The following is a 20,122-nucleotide window of genomic DNA, read 5'->3' as shown; positions in this document are numbered from 1 at the left end:
ATTTCTAATGTAGGGTGGAACGTGAGAGCTGCCTTCTGCTGAAGCAGTTCAGCTTGTTTGTAGACAAAGCTAAATGTTCAGGCCTGGGTCCCAGGTTGTTAGTGCAGTAACGAATGTGGGTTTACCATACTTGTCTGCCCACTCATGGGATAATTTTCAAATTCTGTGTTTTGATGCAAGTAACATGGTTACTTTTACCCATGGCCTGTGCATCGGTTTTCAATGTGAACACGCATGGAAAAAGAAATGCTGCAGATAAATGCTTACTTTTACCCACATAAGGGTGGGAAGGTTTCCGAAAGCCTTTTCTCACTTGTAAATAGCCATTTACCCATGAAAATTAATGAGTGCATTGATTTTTGCTTCATTAACAATGGTTTCTAGGTTCTTCAAATGAAGCATTTTGGGTAGTATTAGCTTTGACCTAATTCATTAGTAACTTGAGGCTGAAAAGATATCCTCATAGCTCGTGATTTAGGAAAACGAATGTTTTTAGATGAACCTATCCTTCCCTTTTTTATTGGAATATTTTACGTTTGCCAAAATTTTGGTGAATGATGGAACAGGAGTTGATGAGGAGCATTCATGGTGTCCCAGTGTGGAACCCTTAAAGCACCCACACTTCTGCAGTGCGACACCACCACTACTGGGCGTGGAAGGGGCTGGAACGGGCAAGAGCATCATTTATTTAAAATCATTTATATTCCGCCCTGCCCGGACAAATAGTTCAGGGCAGATTACAGTTTAAAACACACAAGAATTTCTGACTTACATAACAAACAGGAACATATGTAATAAATTGCGATAAGCAACTCTGGGACAAGAGAAAAGCATCAGTAAGGTATAAACTTGCCATAAATTCTGATAAATAAGATACATTTGCCCACAGGTCAGGGAAAAGGACTGATTAGCCATTCAGATATTGTAGCTAAACTGAGCTGGGTTTAGCTATCTGTATTATATTTACTTCTAGTAAATTGAAACATTTCCGTTTGTAACTAAAAAAAAAAAAAAAAAAAATATATATATATATATATATATATATATATATATATAAAATTACTGATGACTGTATGGATAAGCTAAGAATCATCTAGTCACCTCCAAGGCATTTAGGAGGCGGTTCTGAAAGGGATTTAACTGCGCAAATCAGCAGGTTGAAAACCGCCCCCCCTCCCACCCCCACGTGTGGGTGAAAGTCTGCCCAGGGTTCCACAACCCCGCACACTTTTACCCATACTGCAGTGGGACAGGTCGGAGGAGGAAACGACTCGCAGTGTTGTGGGTCTTCAGAGCCATGCATGTGAATTTAGTGGAAATAAATATCCACAGCAAAAAAAGCAGATGCAGATCTCTGCAGGTACTTTTCTCTGGTGCAGTTCTTAAAGGAAAAGTACGCACATATTTTTCCTTTGAAGATTGGTGCAAAGACTCCACAGCAATGCAGCATTACTCACTGAGGACCCTACAGCAACGTACTGCTGCCTGCTTGGAGCGTTTACTTCATTCATCAGTGCTTGCCTTGTCAACCTTCTCCAGACAAGTCCTTCCTTTTTATTTGCAAACTAATGAAAAACTCATAGAGAAAAACAGTACCTCTAGTAACCTATGATTATACTGATATACAGCTTGACTGAGACAATTCAGAAGCACCCCTGGTCTACAATTACCCATCTAGTAGTCCCTGTGTACAGACATTTGTTTGTCATTCATTACATCACATGTTTAAACTGTTTGGAGTGATTTCTTTTGTCATTGGCAGTTCCAGGGGTTTACATTTACTCAGTTTTGGCAGTAGTTTATTTTCCATTCATACTTTACTTGACGTGATTTTTTTTTTTTTCTACTTTAGGCTTCAGCAGCATTTCTAGGTATAAAAGTCTGCTTTTTCTCCCTTTGTTGTTGCTGTGTGTTCCAGGTTTCAGAAATGCCAAAGCCTGCCTTCATGAAAATGAACCTGGAGGAACTTGGGATTGGAACGTACCACAGCATTGCCTTCATCCATCCGCACACTCCCATTATTAAAGCCTTGAATATATTTGTGGAAAGACGAGTATCTGCATTGCCTGTGGTGGATGAGTCAGGTGTGTACCAGGACGGCCAGAAAGGGTCGTTGGTTTAAGTTGCATTTTATTTAGCGGGACAACCAACACCTGCCTGCGCTCACTTCAGATACATAAAAATAAGTCGTGAAAGGTTGGAAATCTTCCTACTGGACTCCTGCTTGCACATACATCGATGTAAGCAAGATCTTTGGGTTAATGTAGCTCCTTGTATCCAGATTGGATCCCAGCATGATTTTCCCTTTAATGCCTCAGAAGTGTGCATACTGCTACCTTGGCTGGAAAGATGATTTACCAGTTGTGATGCCTTAGCTATATCGTGGTGTTCCTTAATCATATAACGGAAGCACAGGATAGAAAGTAACTTGCCTAGAGTTGTGTGTAGTTTGTGAGATGAAAATGTGCTTGTCGTATAGACACACAGAAAACAGCAGAGAGCAAGGCCTTTCCTGATTCCAGAGCCTAGCCAATCTCAGGCTTTTTCTCCTTCTTCTCCTCTATATGTGCTTGTCGTATAGACACACAGAAAACAGCAGAGAGCAAGGCCTTTCCTGATTCCAGAGCCTAGCCAATCTCAGGCTTTATCCCGGTGTCCTAGTATCTTCTGCGCTCATCCCATGAGTTCTTGAATTTATTGTTTTGGCCTCCATCTCTTCCACTGGAAGATTATTCCGTGTGTCCACTATCCTTTCCGTGGAAAAAACCTATTTTCTTGTGTAACTCCTGAGTCCGCCTCCTTTTAGCCTCATATCATGACACACGGTTCTACAAGTTCCTGTGTGTTTCTACCTGTGAGGTATTTGAATGCCTTTCTCCTTCTTCTCCTCTAAGATAGGACCATTTTATTATTTCATGTATTGTTATGGTTTGTTTAACGATTGTGCTATTCTGTGATGCATAATAGTTTAATTTGAAAAACATTACAAATAACAGATATGTGTTTTGTCTGATCACTCGTGTTTTCTTAAAATGCTACACATCTTACAGATTTTGCCAGGGGTGTGTAAACTTGTGAGCACAACTGTATGGGGGGGTCTTTAAGTCTAACTGCCCCATTTCAGTAGTCCTTCTCTTGACGGCCTCTTCTCTGTCTTTATCCAAAATGGGATACCCCAGCCATATTTGAAAAAAGTACAAAAGTTTTATTGCCAGTAAAGTTTACTTAAAGATAGTTACATACAACAAATCCTGTTTAAAAACACCCACATCCCAGCCCATGATTTGTTGTATGTAACTATCTTTAAGTAAAAATTATTGGCAATAAAACTTTTGTAATTTTTTTCACATGTGACTGGGGCATCTCATTATATTTGATGGTTGGTGACATTGATGCCAGTTTTCTTTGCTGCCGTCAATGTTCTTATACCGTCGTGGTTTATCTAAAATGGGACAGTACTCCAAGCTGAGGGTTCACCAGTGACTTGTATAGAAGTATCCAACACCACCTCTTTTTTTTATACTGGTAATACCCTCTCCTTAGGCACCCCTGCATTCTCTTAGGGCTCACCATTATGCTACCTTGAGATAATCAGATGTGATCACCTGAGATCTGTCCCCTCCCACTGCCATCTTGTACTACTCTCTTGTATGTTTATGCCAGAAATGCATGATCCTTGACTTTTTTCTTTAAATCTTAATTACCAAACTGAACGCTTTCTTAAAGCGCTCTTTATTTTTCTGCTTCATTTCGAGTGTCCACCCTGTTGTAGATCTTCGTATCATTTGCAGAAAGGCAAACATTGCCTACCAACTCCTTTGCCATGTCACTTATGAAAATCGACACTGTGAGGGGTTCCTAAGGCACTGTGCATTGAAGGCCCACTTTTCTTGGAGTTAACCTCCCATTTGCTACTCCCTTCTACCTGTCGCTCAACCAATTTCTGATCCTGTTTACCACCTTAGCACCCCCTCCCAGGCTGCCCAGCTTCTGGGTGGATCCGATTTCAGTAATTAGATCTGTTCCTGATCTAATTATTTGGTCACCTAGTCAAAGAGACTGGTCCGATTTGTTTGACATGATTTTCCCCTGGTGAAGCCTTGCTGTGGTAGATTCTGTAACCTTTTGGATTGAAGGTGTTCCACTATCCATTCCTTTTCTATTGATGGCATTAATTTACCCACCACCAGAGTCAGACTGGCCTGTGGTGTCAAGCTTCCTTCCTGTTTCTAGTTTTATGATGAGGATTGACCGCTTGGTTTTAAACCCTAAACGGCATCCTTTTCCCAGTGTTGTATAATTATGCAGAATGTAGAGTTTAAATTGAAGCCCCGGTGCGTCTGATGATGTACTGCATAGTGGGCCAAAGGAGTTTAAAGCGAAACGCCATCACCCTGCAGAAACCACTTCAGGGCTTCTAAAGCTGAAAGTGCAAAGACTTGATATTTACGAGGGTCATTTTCAAAGCCATTTCAGCAGGTAAAACAGTGCTTTCCCCAGGGAAAGGGACTTTTGCAAAATTGCCCACCCTGTGTGCAGGTGAAAGTCCAGGCATGGGACCTCTGTGCACGCACTTTGACCTGCAGTGAACGGAAGCCTTCCCAAGGTGGGGGTTGGGGAGGGGTTTGCACGTATCTGCAGACTTTTTTGTATTTTCAAAAGCATGCACAGAATTTTCCTCGACAGAGCCTCCCCCACAAATTAGCAGGTGCAAGGGAGTGCAGATAATTTTTCTGGAATCATTTTCCAAGGGGAAGCTTGTGCATCCTTTATCTGTGAGGGCTGGTGGTGTAAAGCCTGCAGATAATTGACTTTAGGTCCTATGCATAGTAAAATAACTCCCTGAGCAGCTCCCATCTCAAAATTTATTTTCTAATAGTTTTATTGGTCCCAGAGAAAACTGGACTATTTATGTCAAGAGCTCTCTTTTATTATAGCAGACAACTGACAAAGAGACTTATGTACTATCTAACTAATGTACTACACCATGTTTGTTAGTCCAAAAGATATCAAAACTTGCAAAGATTGAGGGCCAGACTGGTTGCTCTGTGCCAGTGCCACCCACGCACTGGCATGCAGGGGAGACTTGAGTTCACTCTCTGGCTCAGCCCCAAGCGGGAGAACTGTGTCATAGTAAGCGTGCAGTGCCGACACATAGTGGCCAGATTTAGGGCCCATAATTGCAGGGACTCTGCACGATCCTCGGCCTAGGACTGTTGAGGCAATGCCTGAACTAAAGTAGATTGAGAGGCTCACGGTGCCAGGTCCCAGCCTCGGTTCCAAAAGAGCAGGCAGAAACAGAAACTGCCAGGTCAACAAAATCTATTTATGAAGTCTTCCGTTTTCTCCATGACCAATACAACTGCTAGAACTCTGCACTTTGTCCTGGGGATAAGCATCTCGCCACTAGACGTGGTGACCCCCAACAATTTTCTTTTAATGATTTCTACAGTTCTGCTTTAGGTCCCCTGTGGTAATTTCTGCATAGCAGTTGGATTTTGACATATTTAATATAAGCACAAAAGACCCAGTCATTGGCATCAGAGTAGTTCTGTATGATGGAAAAAAAACAGAGTGAGCCAGTGTGGTAAGTTGGTTTGGTCTTTTCCCATGCGTAAAAGACTCTCCACATGACTAAATATAGCATTTAAATGTGATTTTTAGAGAATGAGGTAGCGTGACGGTATATCCTATAGCTGTTGAGTTTGGGGTTGTCTTCAGGTGACAGTATTCTTGTCAGTTTTTAAGATACCACTTTTGTTTTTTCTCACAATCTCCTGCCTATTTCTCTAGCTCACTGCATTGAAGAACTTAGGCCTGAGGCAAGGGGTAACGGTTGCAGAACCACTTGGGAATAGAGATCCTAATGCAAGTAATCCTGACATAATCACTGGAAGGAGCGTGATAAAACTACTGCAGTAGCAAGTAACTTTAAAAAGGGAGACTATGGTAAAATGAGGAAATTAGTTAGAAGGAACGTAAAAGAAGCAGTTCCATGGGTTATGTTTGCATGAGGCGTAGCGCAAAGGGCTTCTAAGATGGTGTTTTTAAACAGATAAAAGGTACTCCACAAATGTAAAGAAAAGGTAGAAAGAAGACCGTACGACTGGTGCATGGTGAAACTGTGCTGTTAAGGCTTTTCAGCTTGGAGAAGAAATGACTGAGAGGTGATATGCTGGTCGCAGTGATGGTGAACTCCAGTCCTCGAGGGCCACAAACAGGCCAGGTTTTCAGGATATCCACAATGAATATGCATAAGAAAGATTTGCATACAGTGGAGGCAGTGCAATGGAGGAACTCGAGGACTGGAGTTCATCATCACTGTGCTAGAGGTGTATAAAATCAGGAATGGGATGGAGCAGGTACATAGGGGACAGTAATTTAATAGTGCTAAAACTAGGAGACACTGCAGGAGAATAACTTGTAGCAGATTTAAAACAAATTTGAGAAAGGTTTTTTCAGTAAACATACAATGAAGTTGTGGAATTTGTTGCTGGAGGATGTAGTATAGCTGGGTTTAAAATAGATGTAAACATCTCTCTAGAGAACAGATCTATTAACAATTATTAACGAGGTAGGCTTGGGGATTGCCTCCTCTTCTGGGATTGAGCAATGTGGAATGGATCTCCCTATTGGGCCCTGTTGGGTACTTCCAGATTTGCCACTGTCAGAGTCAGGATGCCGGGCTCCAAGGTCTGTCTCTCTCCCTCTGACACAGACCCACACACACCCAAGCATGGCACATCTGATGATCTTATATTCTAATGTTTGTTACTCTAAGGTACTTGTATTAAAGTGCATATTTCTTTTGCAGGAAAAGTTGTAGATATTTATTCCAAATTTGATGTAATAGTAAGTATTATTTTTTACATTGAACAATGATCACCTTTCCAAAATGCCTGTTTGTATATTGTAGATAGTCACCAGTGTGTTGCAGCTTTCTTGTCACATTAGAATAGTGCTAGCATTGCATGCTGATGCTTATGCTTATTTTTAACTATTGGCATGTCTGCAGTCATAGGTGGGTGGTTCAAAGATTTGCAGGCGGTGCATGGCATACAGTGATGTCCAGTTAGGGGAGGAGACGGGTACTCTCCTAGTAAATGTTTTTGCACATCTTCAGATTTGCATATACTTTCAGACATTGGTTTGGTAAGCTGAGATTTCTTAATATTCGTGGGCATTCTGCAAGCAGGTGTAATGACCCTGCTCCCACACCCAAAGTATCCCAGTGCACTGCACGTGTCCATAGAGACCACTGCTGGGGCAGCATATTTCAGCTCTTTGTGCTCTTTGCCCAGATTTTTCAAGTTTGGCATATGTGTAATAGAAAATGTCTTCCAGTAATAATTTTGAATGTCATATATTCTTCATTCAATTTGTTATTTTATAATTATTTTGGCAAAACGCTATGTAAAACTTAGTATGAGAGAACATATCTAGTGCTGCTACTTAGCCAGCTAGGTAAGATAGCTTGATGCACTCTCTACCTGGCTGCTATCAAGCTAGGTCAAGAGTACAATGAACAAATCTCATCTTGGTGTACCTGTCATCACTCCAAATCTCATCAGATCTTCACTGATGTGTACTGTGCTGTTTGTACCTCTGACTGTGCATGTAAAACTGCCCCCCAAAACCTCACCCCGAGTTACTAGTTGCCCCTCTTAACAGTGGTATAAATAGTTTACTTATACAAGAGCCTTGTAAAGAGTCTCTCTTTCTTTCTCTCACATGCGTGCTCTCCTGTCTGGGCACATCTCAGCTCGCGATGTCAAAATATCGCTTGTGCGCTAAATTTAGTACGCATGGCGGTAAAATAGCTACGTGATGCGATATCTGGAAAAATTACCCTAACCATGCCCCCTTTTTTTTTATCACAGGCGCTATTCTCGTGAAATTTATAGTAAAATGATAAATCTGGTTCGTAGCCAGATAAGTCCTAATACTTATCCAGCTATCTTAGCTAAATAAGTCATAGATTTATCTGGCTATCTTAGCTGAGTAAATAGCGCTCTTAAGACTTGTATGGCTAAGTAGTTTCAAAACCACCACTTAGCTGGTTAAGTCAGAACTAATTTGAATACCTATTCATGTTTATCTTTTTCATGCGTGCAGATTCTGCAGGATAGAGTTACACAACATGTTTTAGAACTTTTGCTTCTATGACATGATGAGTTATAAAATATTGGGGTAGATTTGCACACAGCCATATGCAGCCATATAGGGGCAAGTCTGCAGGTCTTTTAAAGTTATCCCCTGAGGTTTTAAGTCTTATTTTAAGTTAAAAAAAAAAACAAATAAAGGTAGAAACATACTGAACTAGTGTTCAGAAATAAATGCAGACTAAAAGTATTTTAAAAATACTGTAAATGTATCTGTGGTAAACATGGCTATAAAAATTCTGAGTGTACAGTGTAGCTGTGATGAACTCCAAGCCCCTTTGTTTTGATGCATTCCCACAACCACACAAGGCCCACGAGGCTTTGACATAAATATGTCTAGTCTGGATGCCGTGACTTTCTTAATGGATTACTTCTGTGACTTTTTGTAAGGTGTCTGTTCGTATGCTGTCTGGAACTCTGAATTTGTTCAGAACAAGGAAAATCCGAGAACAAATCACTTGACAATATCTGCTGCAGTCTCCCCATCACCACCACCACAGTTTCTGTCTGCTTGAGAAATGTGGGGAGAACTGATGGGTGTGTAATTCTACCTTTCAGAATCTTGCTGCTGAAAAGACATATAATAACCTAGATATCACCGTGACCCAGGCCCTTCAGCACCGTTCACAGTATTTTGAAGGTGTTGTGAAATGCAGCAAACCAGAAACACTGGAGACCATTGTGAATAGAATAGTAAAGGCAGAGGTAAGAGTCCCTTTTTAATCTTAATTGCTAACCCTTACTTTTCTAGGGATGTGAAGGACAGCTCATCACATTTACCAGGTACCCTTGGTTGACAAAGCCATATAGGTGCTGCGTGTCTGAGGCTAAAATTTCCTTTCTTGAGATATCAAATATACTGAAATGCATAAAATATTAGGATGCTTATGATTTTGGGGGCTGCGGAGAAGACGTTATCATAATTCACTTTCATACAGCTCCGTTCCACCTTCCTCTCCCTACAATCAGGGAAAGTACCTCTTGGCAGTCCCTTCTCTTCAGGTTGGCTGTTTAAGTGCAACGAGATATTGGGCTTTTCAATAGTGGGTCCCATATTGTGGAACCCGTTGCTCGAGGCATTGTGTTCTCTAGAAGATCTGGGAATCTTTCAAAAACACTTAAATAACTTTTTTGTTTCAAGAAGCTTTTCTTGTTTTATTAATTGAATATTATGTGTGCTCTAGGTTATTATGTTATTATAGTTGCTTTAATAATTGTTTTAGGTTGTTTTATAATGCATTGTTGTGAAATGTTTTAATCTGTTTTGTGTACCGCTTAGATCAGATTGCTCTGTTGTAGGTGGCATTTTCTATTCTATGGGGGTAATTTTCAAGCTTGCAGATAATTCTGAAAGGGAAACTATGTGCAGACTTTTTCTTTGTAACTGGTAGCTCTGGACTTTTGGCACCGGTAAGCTTTCTATGGAAAATTAAGCGCATAGATTTGAAAGTATACCCAAAACACCCCTGCAGAGACACCACCTCTGCACCCTGCGGAATCCTGCATTTGCTTTTAGCTGGATTGAGTGAGGATCGTTTTCAGGCAGCCAGTTTAACTAGGTAAAATCAATTGATATTGACCCAGCTAAATATCTTTGAAAGTGGTCCTCTGGTATTTTTTGATAATCTTTTGTGTCATAACCTTCCTTGGTAGACCAGTGGCATGCTGTTGCTTCATTGTGGTACTTTTGATTGCTGGTTTGCTGCTGTTTAAGAAAAAAGTATATGTTATGTCCAATATAGACATGAATGAATCTCAACAGTCTTCAAACTGAAGATGGAACTACAAACAGAACTGGTTAGCTGACTTATTTTGAACCAACAAATGTGCAGTCTATCTCTAGACCATATAAATTGCAGTCACGCATACTTTTTGTATGTAACACATACAGAGAGAAAGGTATTGTAAGTACATTTCCTGTTAAGAGTTTCATCAGGATGTGACATTTAGGGAGTAAGTTTCAAAGATTTAAGCGGGAGCTGTGCCTGTAAAGCCAGCATATAAGCATGTAAATAGACTCTGGGGCAGATTTTCAAAGGGTTACGCGCGTAACCCCGAAAATCCGCTCCTGCGCGCGCCGAGCCTATTCTGCATAGGCCCAGCGATGCGCGCAAGCCCCGGGATGCGCGTATGTCCCGGGGCTTGAAAAAAGGGGCAGGGAGTGGGCGGGGGCAGGACCGAGGACTCCAGCACAGCGGTCGGGCAGGGGGATCGCGCACCACCAAGCAACCTACGCCTGCCCAGAGGCAGGCGCAACTTATTTTTAAAAAAGTAAGGGGGGGGGTTAGATAGGGCTGGGGGACAGGTTAGGTAGGGGAAGGTGGGGGAGGTGAAGGAAAGTTCCCTCCGAGGCCGCTCCAATTTATCGCGCCGACCCCGGATTTTATAACATGAGTGGCTGCGCACGTATGTTATAAAATCGGGCGTAGATTTGTGCGCGCCAGGTTGTGCGCATAAATCAATGCCCTCACATAGATACGAAAATCTGGCGCTCTGTGTGCAGTAAGCAAATTTGCAGAAGGGCTGGTGTGCGCACTCTGTTGCTACCATGCAGAAAAGTATGCATGGAGAAAGAGGGCATTCCAGGGAGGGGTTTGGAAGGATGCAAACAGGAAACGGAGTAGTTCTCCAATGACAAGCAAGTAGTCTTCCCAAGTGAGTGATGTTATCCGATGGAGCCCAGCCTGGAACTTGTATGGAAAAATTTCTATCATTTTGACTATGCGCTGCAAGGCATGTGCGGCCTGCTGTGATACTACGTCAGCCTCTTCTTTTCCACAGAATCCAGCGGTCGCAGAGCTTCATTCATACTCCTGCGCTTTTCCAGAACTGGCAAGAATCTTCGTTGCGGGGCCCTGCAATCTGTTTTTCTTCCCTTCTAGTGCCCTTGGGGGAGATTTTTCAGTCGTTTTATTTTGCACTGAGGGGCATTGAGCGGTCATTGGGTTGAGTCTGTCGATTTTGCTTCTTTGATTTTTTTTGTCCAGCCATGGATAATAGAGATGTGAATCGGAACCGGAATCGGTTCTGATTCTGGTTCCGATTCACATCGTGGTTTTTTTTCGTCCAGCCTGATCGCGGTTTTGTTTATCGGCTGCGCCCGAGCCGATAAACAAAAAATCCACCCGACCCTTTAAAACTAATCCCTTAGCTTCCCCCACCCTCCCGACCCCCCCCCCCCAAAAAAACTTTTTACAGGTACCTGGTGGTCCAGTGGGGGTCCCGGGAGCGATCTCCCGCTCCCGGGCCATCGGCTGCCACTAATCAAAATGGCACCGATGGCCCTTTGCCCTTACCATGTGACAGGGTATCCGTGCCATTGGCCGGCCCCTTCACATGGTAGGAGCACTGGATGGCCAGCGCCAGGTTATTTGGTTAGGTTTAAAATGACCTGGTCAGGAGGGTGGGGGAAGCTAAGGGATTAGTTTTAAAGGGTCGGGGTGGATTTAGGGGTTATTTTTGTGTGCCTTTTTCCCGCCCTCCCCCAAAACAATAAGAGAACCCCCATGAACAATTTCTTGGGGTTTTCCTATCATTTTGGGGGAGCCCCGATTTCTGACGATTTTGAAAATATCGTATGATATTTTCAATCGTCCAAAGCCCGATTCACATCCCTAATGTATAAGCAGTCCAGCAACTTCAAACGATATCCCTGGTGTAACTGGGTCACATTTACACTTCCAGTGCTTCTCTTGTCAGAGCAGCACTGGAAGCTTTTGGAGCGTGTAAGAGATGCCTTGCTCCCAGCAGGGATTTTCAGGCTCAGTGGAGTGGGGGAAGTGGGGGTAGATGTTCTCGAGGTTGCAGGTGGGGAGGGGGCCAGGAACCTTTAAAAAGAAAAAAAATGGTGTATGGGGCCGATCTGCAACTCTGAAGATTTTTTTTTAAGTCTTTGGTGGAGGTTTAGGGGTGGATGAGGACTGCTGTACTGGGGAGAGGGGTGGAAGAAAAGCACTTTTCTTATTTATTTATTTTTTTGTGCTCTACAGTGTCACTTAACCAGATTTGTTTTGAAGATTTTCAGTTAAGTGGCAGGTTATTTGGCCACATAAAACTGGATAACTTTAAACCTAACTGGCTATAATCAAAAGCCGGCTGGTTAGGTTTAAAATGACCTGGTTAGTGTTAGCTGGATAACTTTAATTGGAGATATTCGTTGGGATGTTTATCCTGCTGAATATCCAGAACAAATTATTCGGCTGACTGTAGCCGGAGAAATTATCCCCTCGTTGGCTTACTGAATATGGGCCTGGCAGCATCGGTAACCCACCTAACTACAACATGGAGCTCTCTGCACACATTCACATCGCACTATTGCTTGCACAGAGACTCCCAGTGTGACAGGTTCGGCCAGTCTGTCCTGAGGAACCCAAGTCCATCCTTCCTAGGGGCTGCTTTATGTCCTAGGCTGCCCCTGTCTAAGATAAATATAAAGAAGAAAGGCTCATTGCCACCAGAAACAGTGGTTGTGCCCGTTAGTAGTGTTTTGGTTTTCCCTTTCTTTCATTCAGACCATTCTGTACCTAGGGACTCCCCATTTGTTAAGACAAAGCAGAGGGGTTTACCTGTATCAGGCGTTCTCTGAGGACTGCAGGATGTCAGTCCTCACAAAGCTGCCCACCGCCTTAGAATTGGCTTCTCCGTGTATGTTAAGAAAGTAGACTCTAGGGGCCTCTCATGGACGCATGGTATCCCAGCATGCCACTCATGCCCAGTAGGGTGCATCGGCCAGCGTTGTCCACGTGTTAGGACTGGCGGCTTGCTGTCTGCAGACAACACCCTTTACAGGTGGGCAGCACTGCTGAGCATTCTTTTACACCAGTTATTCAAGTTACAGATATTAAATCTGATTCTCTTTTGTGTGCAGTTTTGTTTTTTTTTAGGGGGGGGTCTGGAGAACGTGGTAGAGGGTTTGGGTGAACAGATGAAGGTCTGGATCAAATGGTGGAGGTCTCAGCAAACTGGTGTTTGGTAGTATGCGCACAAGCATTTTCATAAGAAAGAGAACATACATCTGCCAATTTTATAAAATACCTGCCTCTGCACGTAAACCGAGGGTTATTACACTGCACATGTTGCAGTTATTTAACACAGAAAATATACAGCATGTTATACTTTTATAAAATAGGCGCAGAAGCTGTGTGAATCTCTGCTTTAAAAATAATATGCAGGGACTTAAACATACACGTGTACCTTTGGGGCGGTTATACATAGCAATTTACAAACTGCGCTGCTTATAGTTTATAATATATAGGTGCAACTTTAGGCCCACCTTCTTATGAGTGCATGTGCTGAGTTATGGACACTGTAGAAAAGTTTCCACCCTATCTTTGCATCCATTTTCATGAAAAGAAAAGTGACATGATGCCGAAGGGCATGGAATATAAAAATCTTCTTAAAAAGAAACGCAGCTCAGTATGCCGAAGAGACTGGGGGTTGCATGTTTTAGAAACTGAAAGAAAGTTATGTGCAGTCCTATCTTCCCTTTACTCTGATGACAAAAGACGACACTCCGTCTACAATCCTGATTCCCATCTGACTGGAATGAAAGGCAGTCTCATAAAGAATAGCCTACTGAAGACAGTGTTGACCAGCGAGGTTTAAAAAATATGGGGGTACGTTTTTAAAGGCGCACGTGCCCATGTGCGCCCAGTTCCTGGCGCGCACACATGGCCGCACCGATTTTATAGCATGCGCACATCACCACGCGCGGGTTATAAAATCCGATGCACATGCACGCCCGATCTTATATCGGCGCGCGCAGGTTCCAACCTGCACGTGCAAGGGAGGGTATTTAATAAAGAACACGCGGCGACGCAATCGGGCCATCCCCAGGTCCCTCCCATTCTGCTCCAGTTAAGGAGCGGACTGGGAGGAAACTTCCCTATCCCCCTACCTATTCTTCCTCCCTTTTCCCCTCTCTTCCCAGACCCCTAAACCCACCCTAATTTAACAGATTTTTTTGTTTGTTTTTGAACTTAACCCTTCTCAATGGACGGGAGTAAGTTTCGCTCGCCGGCAGCCAGCCAGCACACTCTGGCCCTTGTCCCACCCAGGCCCAGCCCTTTTAAACAACCCCGCACTTCCGTGCGTACCAGGAGATACGAGCTCGGCTCAGCCATGCGCTTACCTCCCAGTATTTTCACGCACCGGGTTTTGAAAATTTACCCAATAATGAATTAATCCAGCCAAAAAAAAAATGTATCAGCTACAGAACACTTGTTTACTTCTGTTTCTGTAGTATTTGTTTCTAATTATTTTTCAGATCATTTTTCTTCTTCATTGAAGTTTAACTTTTATATATGTTTTTTCAGTTTATTGTATATTGCCTTTGCTAAATTTTCAGGCTGTATCAATGTCTTTATGTGTGTAAATTTGTACTTTGCGGTGAGCAGTGTTTAGTTGGATTATAAGCTTTTTAAATAAGTAAAAATAAATAGTTATCAGTGGAAATGTGATGTTGCTCTTTTTCCCTTCCCATTCAGCACCACCTTTGTGATACGTTTTGTTAGATTTTCCCAGAAAATCTTAATACAGTCAAACCAATGTGTACATATTACATGCTATCGTTAAGTGACGTCAGTCTGCTCCTGGCAGAAGCACAACAATGAGGTGCTGGTTGTTGCTCAAAGTGTCTCACAAACTTAACTTTATTATATGCCAAATAAATTTGAGATGCAAGACGGTTGATTCTTCTTGACCCAGAATATATTATTTCAGTCTGTTGTAACAAATCACAATTAGATCAACATATCTTATCCAAAGAAGCTAATTTTTTGTTGTATTAAATTTTGCTGAGCCTCCATTAGATGTTCATGGGGAGTGGAATAGAAATTTGGTACCACTTGGAAGTTGCATGTTGAGTGCTCTGCTTTCTTACAAACAGGCACCACCTCACAGAAGTACCCCTGATCCACCTCTGTGGTCATTTTTCCCCCACTGTTTCCCCAAGCGCTTCACCTTCCTTGTAATGGTGGGGCCACAAGTCAGTAATTAAAATGTGAAAGTAAGTTAGCGTCTTCATACCTCAGACTTGAGAGCACCCAATAACATAGAGCGGTGACAAATTAAAATAAATAGTTGCATATAATGTCAGTTTTGGTTAAATAGGAATTTTAAAATAGGAAGAAATAGTTGTTATACTAAGGGCCAGATTTTAAAAGGGTTACGCGCGCCGGGCCTATTTTAAAAAGGCCCGGTAAGCCCCGGGACGCGTGTAAATCCCGGGGCTTTACAAAAGGGGTAGGGCGGTCCGGGGGCGGGGTCGGAGGATCACGTGCCAGTGCGCGCAACTTGCGCCTGCACAGAGGGGCAGGCACAAAAGGTAGGATAAACATTTTTGGGTGGGTTAGAGTAGGGCTGGGGGGGGGAGGGTTAGGGGAAGGGGTGGGAAGGTTAGGTTAGGGGAGGGAACAGAGGAAGGCAGCGCGGCTCGGTGCGCACAAGGGGGTGCACAATTGTGCACCCCCTTGTGCGCGCCGACCCTGGATTTTATAACATTCGCGCGCCTGCACGCACGTGTTATAAAATTGGCGTACATGTGTGCACGCCAGGTAGCGCGCGCACATGTAGGGCCACGCGCGCTTCTTTTAAAATCTATCCCCTAAGGTTTTTTCTTGTCCGTTATATGCTGCATTTTATTTAGCTGCTTGCTTTTTCCCTATCTTTTAAAGAAATGAAAGCTATTATCTATGGTGTGGCTCACTGCTGGCACTGAGAGGGATTCTTTTCGTTTTCAATTGTTACACAGATGCTGTGCTGAGCAATTGGGCTAATTGGCCCATCATGCTGAGCCAGATCCTTGGAAGCTGCTGCTGAGTTTGTTGGTTCAGTCTCCATGTCTTTGCTGCTCTATCAGTTATAAACAGTTAGTCAAGCCAATGTTAACCACCTCTGATTGTGTAGTATGGATCTCGGGCATGATTTATAATAACGTAATTATGATTCCAGCCTATTTGCCAAATAAAACCTTATGCAACAAGTTCTGTAGAAATCTGTTGGCATACAGATCTCTTAATCCAATCCAGTTGGGCAAATACAGTGCCTTGCCAAAAGTCTTCATATCCATGTTCATTTTTCACAATCTGCTGGGTAAAAAATAGAAATTAAACTGTATTAAGTAGGAGTTTATTTCACTGATCTACAGAATATACACTGCATGTTCATCATGAAAGAACAATTATAGAAATATTCCTAAAATATGTAAGAATAAAAAAACCAAAAGGTCTGGCTTGCATAAGTCTTTCACACCCCTTGGCTCACACTACTTGGTTGAAACCCTTTTTGTAGCAATAACAGCCATGGGGTGTTTAGGATATGTGTCTTCCAACTCTGCACGGTAAATATACAAAAAGGGTAAATAACTACAACTCTCTATCCACTTGTCGTAGAATTACACATAATATAGAGAGCCCAACAATAATACGTGAAATACACAAAATTTATTTAAAGATATCACACAAATATACCTGTATAAACAATAAAACTGAACTAGCACACTCACACATTCATACCCACAAATTAAAAAATATGTTGTATTGAGATACAATGTATAACTTTGTTTATATTACCAATTAAGTTTACAAATAAAATTTCAATTGAAACTCAATAAATTATTATAAACTTTAAATTGGAATTGTATACTGTTTGTGTCCGACAAAAGCAGATGCAAGATCTCTTCGTTTCACCCCCGTCTTTTGGGGCTTCCTCAGGGACTGATGCAAATATACACTTTACAAGTGTATTACCACACTGCAAAGCACACATCAACAATTAATTACACAATTCAAATAAACATACATTGTCTTAACTATTGCACTTCAAGAACATGTACCAACCCAAATTTTGCTAAAACCTGTAACCACTAACAAACACATATCCACAACGCCACTACCCCCTTCATTAATCACCACAAAAACTATTACCCACCACACATAAAAACAAAACACTTTTCTGTATATCTTGTCTCACTTTATTTTTATTTTATTTAAATCCTAAAATCTTCTCCGCTTTTAATGACAACAAAAATATATCATTATTTCCTATACCGAAGCCCAAATATATTTAATACAGGCTGTACCTACCTGAATCGCAACAATTTATTCAACCTCTTACGCTTGGAACTCCTTACAAAATTCCTTCAACACAGCGTTCCCCTATATTCATTAATCATGACTCTCGGCCATCTGAATTTAGCGGCGTTTCTTTTAACCCTTATGGTTTTCTATACTTCCTTCCTTCTTACAAGTCGATCAAATAGAAAACGCCAACCTATGATCTCAAGCCAAACATATTCTGCAACAATATAACCAAAAATTTGTTATAAGAGATAGAACAGTAAATCCTCCACCCCAAACTTCCAGGTTTACAGATCTAAAGACTTTCAACACTCACGTCTAATCGGAAGTGACGTAACACGACGTCACCCGCTGAGAAGTAAACTACTAAGCTTCCCACGAAGCTTATATAAGCAGAACAATAAGCCGTCGAGTAATTGATTAAATTATTAAACCTTAACCAACATCATTCCAATCCCCATGTATCTCAAAAAATACTCTATAGAATTTACCCCTAAGGCTTACCACGGACCTTACTTAATAAACCTTGAATAAAATCCAAAGGATATCATATCCATACGCTAATAAAATGCGTTCCACTCGATTGGTCCATTCAACCCCAAGGGGGCAATCGTGCGCCAACTATAAATGAATTGCTGTTCAATTTTCCTTAACCTTAGGGACAAATCTCCCCCATGTTGAAGCGTAACTTGTTTGATCACAAAAAACCTGATCTCTGCCACAGTGTGCTTATTCTCAACCCAATGTTTTACTAAGGGTGCGTTTTCACGCAAAGCATTAATACGACTCCTATGCTCAATAATCCTACATCGAATAGGGCGAATTGTTTGCCCTATATAAATTAAATTGCTTTGCAGTGTGGTAATACACTTGTAAAGTGTATATTTGCATCAGTCCCTGAGGAAGCCCCAAAAGACGGGGGTGAAACGAAGAGATCTTGCATCTGCTTTTGTCGGACACAAACAGTATACAATTCCAATTTAAAGTTTATAATAATTTATTGAGTTTCAATTGAAATTTTATTTGTAAACTTAATTGGTAATATAAACAAAGTTATACATTGTGGGGCGGATTTTCAGAGCCCTGCTCGCGTAAATCCGCCCAAAACCGGGCGGATTTACGCGAGCAGGGCCCTGCGCGCCGGGAAGCCTATTTTACATAGGCCTCCCGGCGCGCGCAGAGCCCCGGGACTCGCGTAAGTCCCGGGGTTCTCGGAGGGGGGCGTGTCGGGGGGCGGGCCCGGTCGTCGCGGCGTTCCGGGGGCGTGTCGGCAGCGTTTTGGGGGCGGGTACGGGGGCGTGGCTATGGCCCGGGGGCGTGGCCGCGCCCTCCGTACCCGCCCCCAGGTCGCGGCCCGGCGCGCAGCAGGCCCGCTGGCGCGCGGGGATTTACGTCTCCCTCCGGGAGGCGTAAATCCCCCGACAAAGGTAAGGGGGGGGTGTAGACAGGGCCGGGTGGGTGGGTTAGGTAGGGGAAGGGAGGGGAAGGTGAGGGGAGGGCAAAGGAAAGTTCCCTCCGAGGCCGCTCCGATTTCGGAGCGGCCTTGGAGGGAACGGGGGGAGGCAGCGCGGCTCGGCGCGCGCAGGCTATACAAAATCGATAGCCTTGCGCGCGCCGATCCAGGATTTTAGTGGATACGCGCGGCTCCGCGCGTATCTACTAAAATCCAGCGTACTTTTGCTTGAGTCTGATGCGCAAGCAAAAGTAGGCTGATCGCGCTTCTTTTAAAATCTACCCCTGTATCTCAATACAACATATTTTTTAATTTGTGGGTATGAATGTGTGAGTGTGCTAGTTCAGTTTTATTGTTTATACAGGTATATTTGTGTGATATCTTTAAATAAATTTTGTGTATTTCACGTATTATTGTTGGGCTCTCTATATTATGTGTAATTCTATTCCAACTCTGCACAGCAGGATGGTGCAGTGCTTTGCCCATTCTTCTTGGCAGAGGAGCCCATCTGTGGCCTGCAGTCTTCAAAGCTTGCCGTAGGATTTGGACTGGGCCGCTCGAGGACGTTCACTTTCTTCTCGCTGAACCACTCCATTGTTGCTTTTGCTTTGTGCTCAGGATCAATGTCCCTGTTGCAAGATCGATCTTCTCCCCAGTCCCAAGTCTGTGGGAGACTGGAACAGGTTTTCCTGGAGGATTTGTCGGTACTTTGCATCGTCCAGCTTTCCCTTGATCTTCACAAGCCACCCTGCCATTGCAAGGCATCTGCACAACATAACTCTGCCGCCACCACCACCACCACTCTTTACTGAAGAGATTGTGTTAGGTTGATTTGCTGTGTTTGTTTTACACCACGCATATCCTTTAGCACTGAGACAAAAAGTTCCACTTTGCTCTCAGACCGCAAAACCTTCTCCCGCATGCGTGCCATGTCCTCTGTGGTTTTTCTTTAGCTGTGGCTTCCTTCTTGCCATCTTCCCATACAGGGCATGTTTGTGGAACAGTCTTGAAATTGTGGAATAGTCAACATTTGTCCCAGTTCCAGCCAGACATTTCTGTAGTGTTTTTAAAGTACTCTTTGGCCTTAGCATGACCTCTCACAGTAGTTTCCTTAACCCATGGCTACTGACTATGGAGGGACTGGCCTGTTGCTTCAGTGCCTTCATGGTGCCAAACTGTTTGCACATTGCAATGATAGACTATCCCAAGGGATAGTCAAACGCATTGACATTTTCTTGCAGCCTTCCCCCGGTCTGTACCTTTGAATAATATTATCCTGGAGTTCTTTTGGCAGTTCCTTATTCAGGTTGTTTTGATCTTTGCTTCAAATTCATTTCATGCAACCAAAACAGCTTAATTCTTCATCCAGGCATATTTGAATTAACTCATCTGTGTTGATTGGATAATTATTATGGGCCTTACTAAGGCAG

General features: G+C 42.8%; 1 protein-coding gene across 9 annotated transcripts in view; it reads left to right on the top strand.

Annotated features, from left to right (window-relative positions):
- The window catches only part of PRKAG2 (protein kinase AMP-activated non-catalytic subunit gamma 2), a 751,594-nt gene that overhangs the window by 718,022 nt on the left and 13,450 nt on the right, over window positions 1-20,122 (top strand). For all 9 annotated transcript variants that reach the window (XM_029588430.1, XM_029588428.1, XM_029588429.1 and 6 more), the window contains 3 exons: window positions 1,919-2,084; window positions 6,815-6,852; window positions 8,721-8,867. In XM_029588430.1, the coding sequence (XP_029444290.1) occupies window positions 1,919-2,084; window positions 6,815-6,852; window positions 8,721-8,867 (351 nt within the window). The remainder of the gene's footprint in view (window positions 1-1,918; window positions 2,085-6,814; window positions 6,853-8,720; window positions 8,868-20,122) is intronic.

The sequence above is a fragment of the Rhinatrema bivittatum genome, chromosome 2, assembly GCF_901001135.1.
Source record: "Rhinatrema bivittatum chromosome 2, aRhiBiv1.1, whole genome shotgun sequence".
Lineage (NCBI taxonomy): Eukaryota > Metazoa > Chordata > Amphibia > Gymnophiona > Rhinatrematidae > Rhinatrema > Rhinatrema bivittatum.
This window is presented reverse-complemented; position numbering and strand designations above follow the sequence as displayed.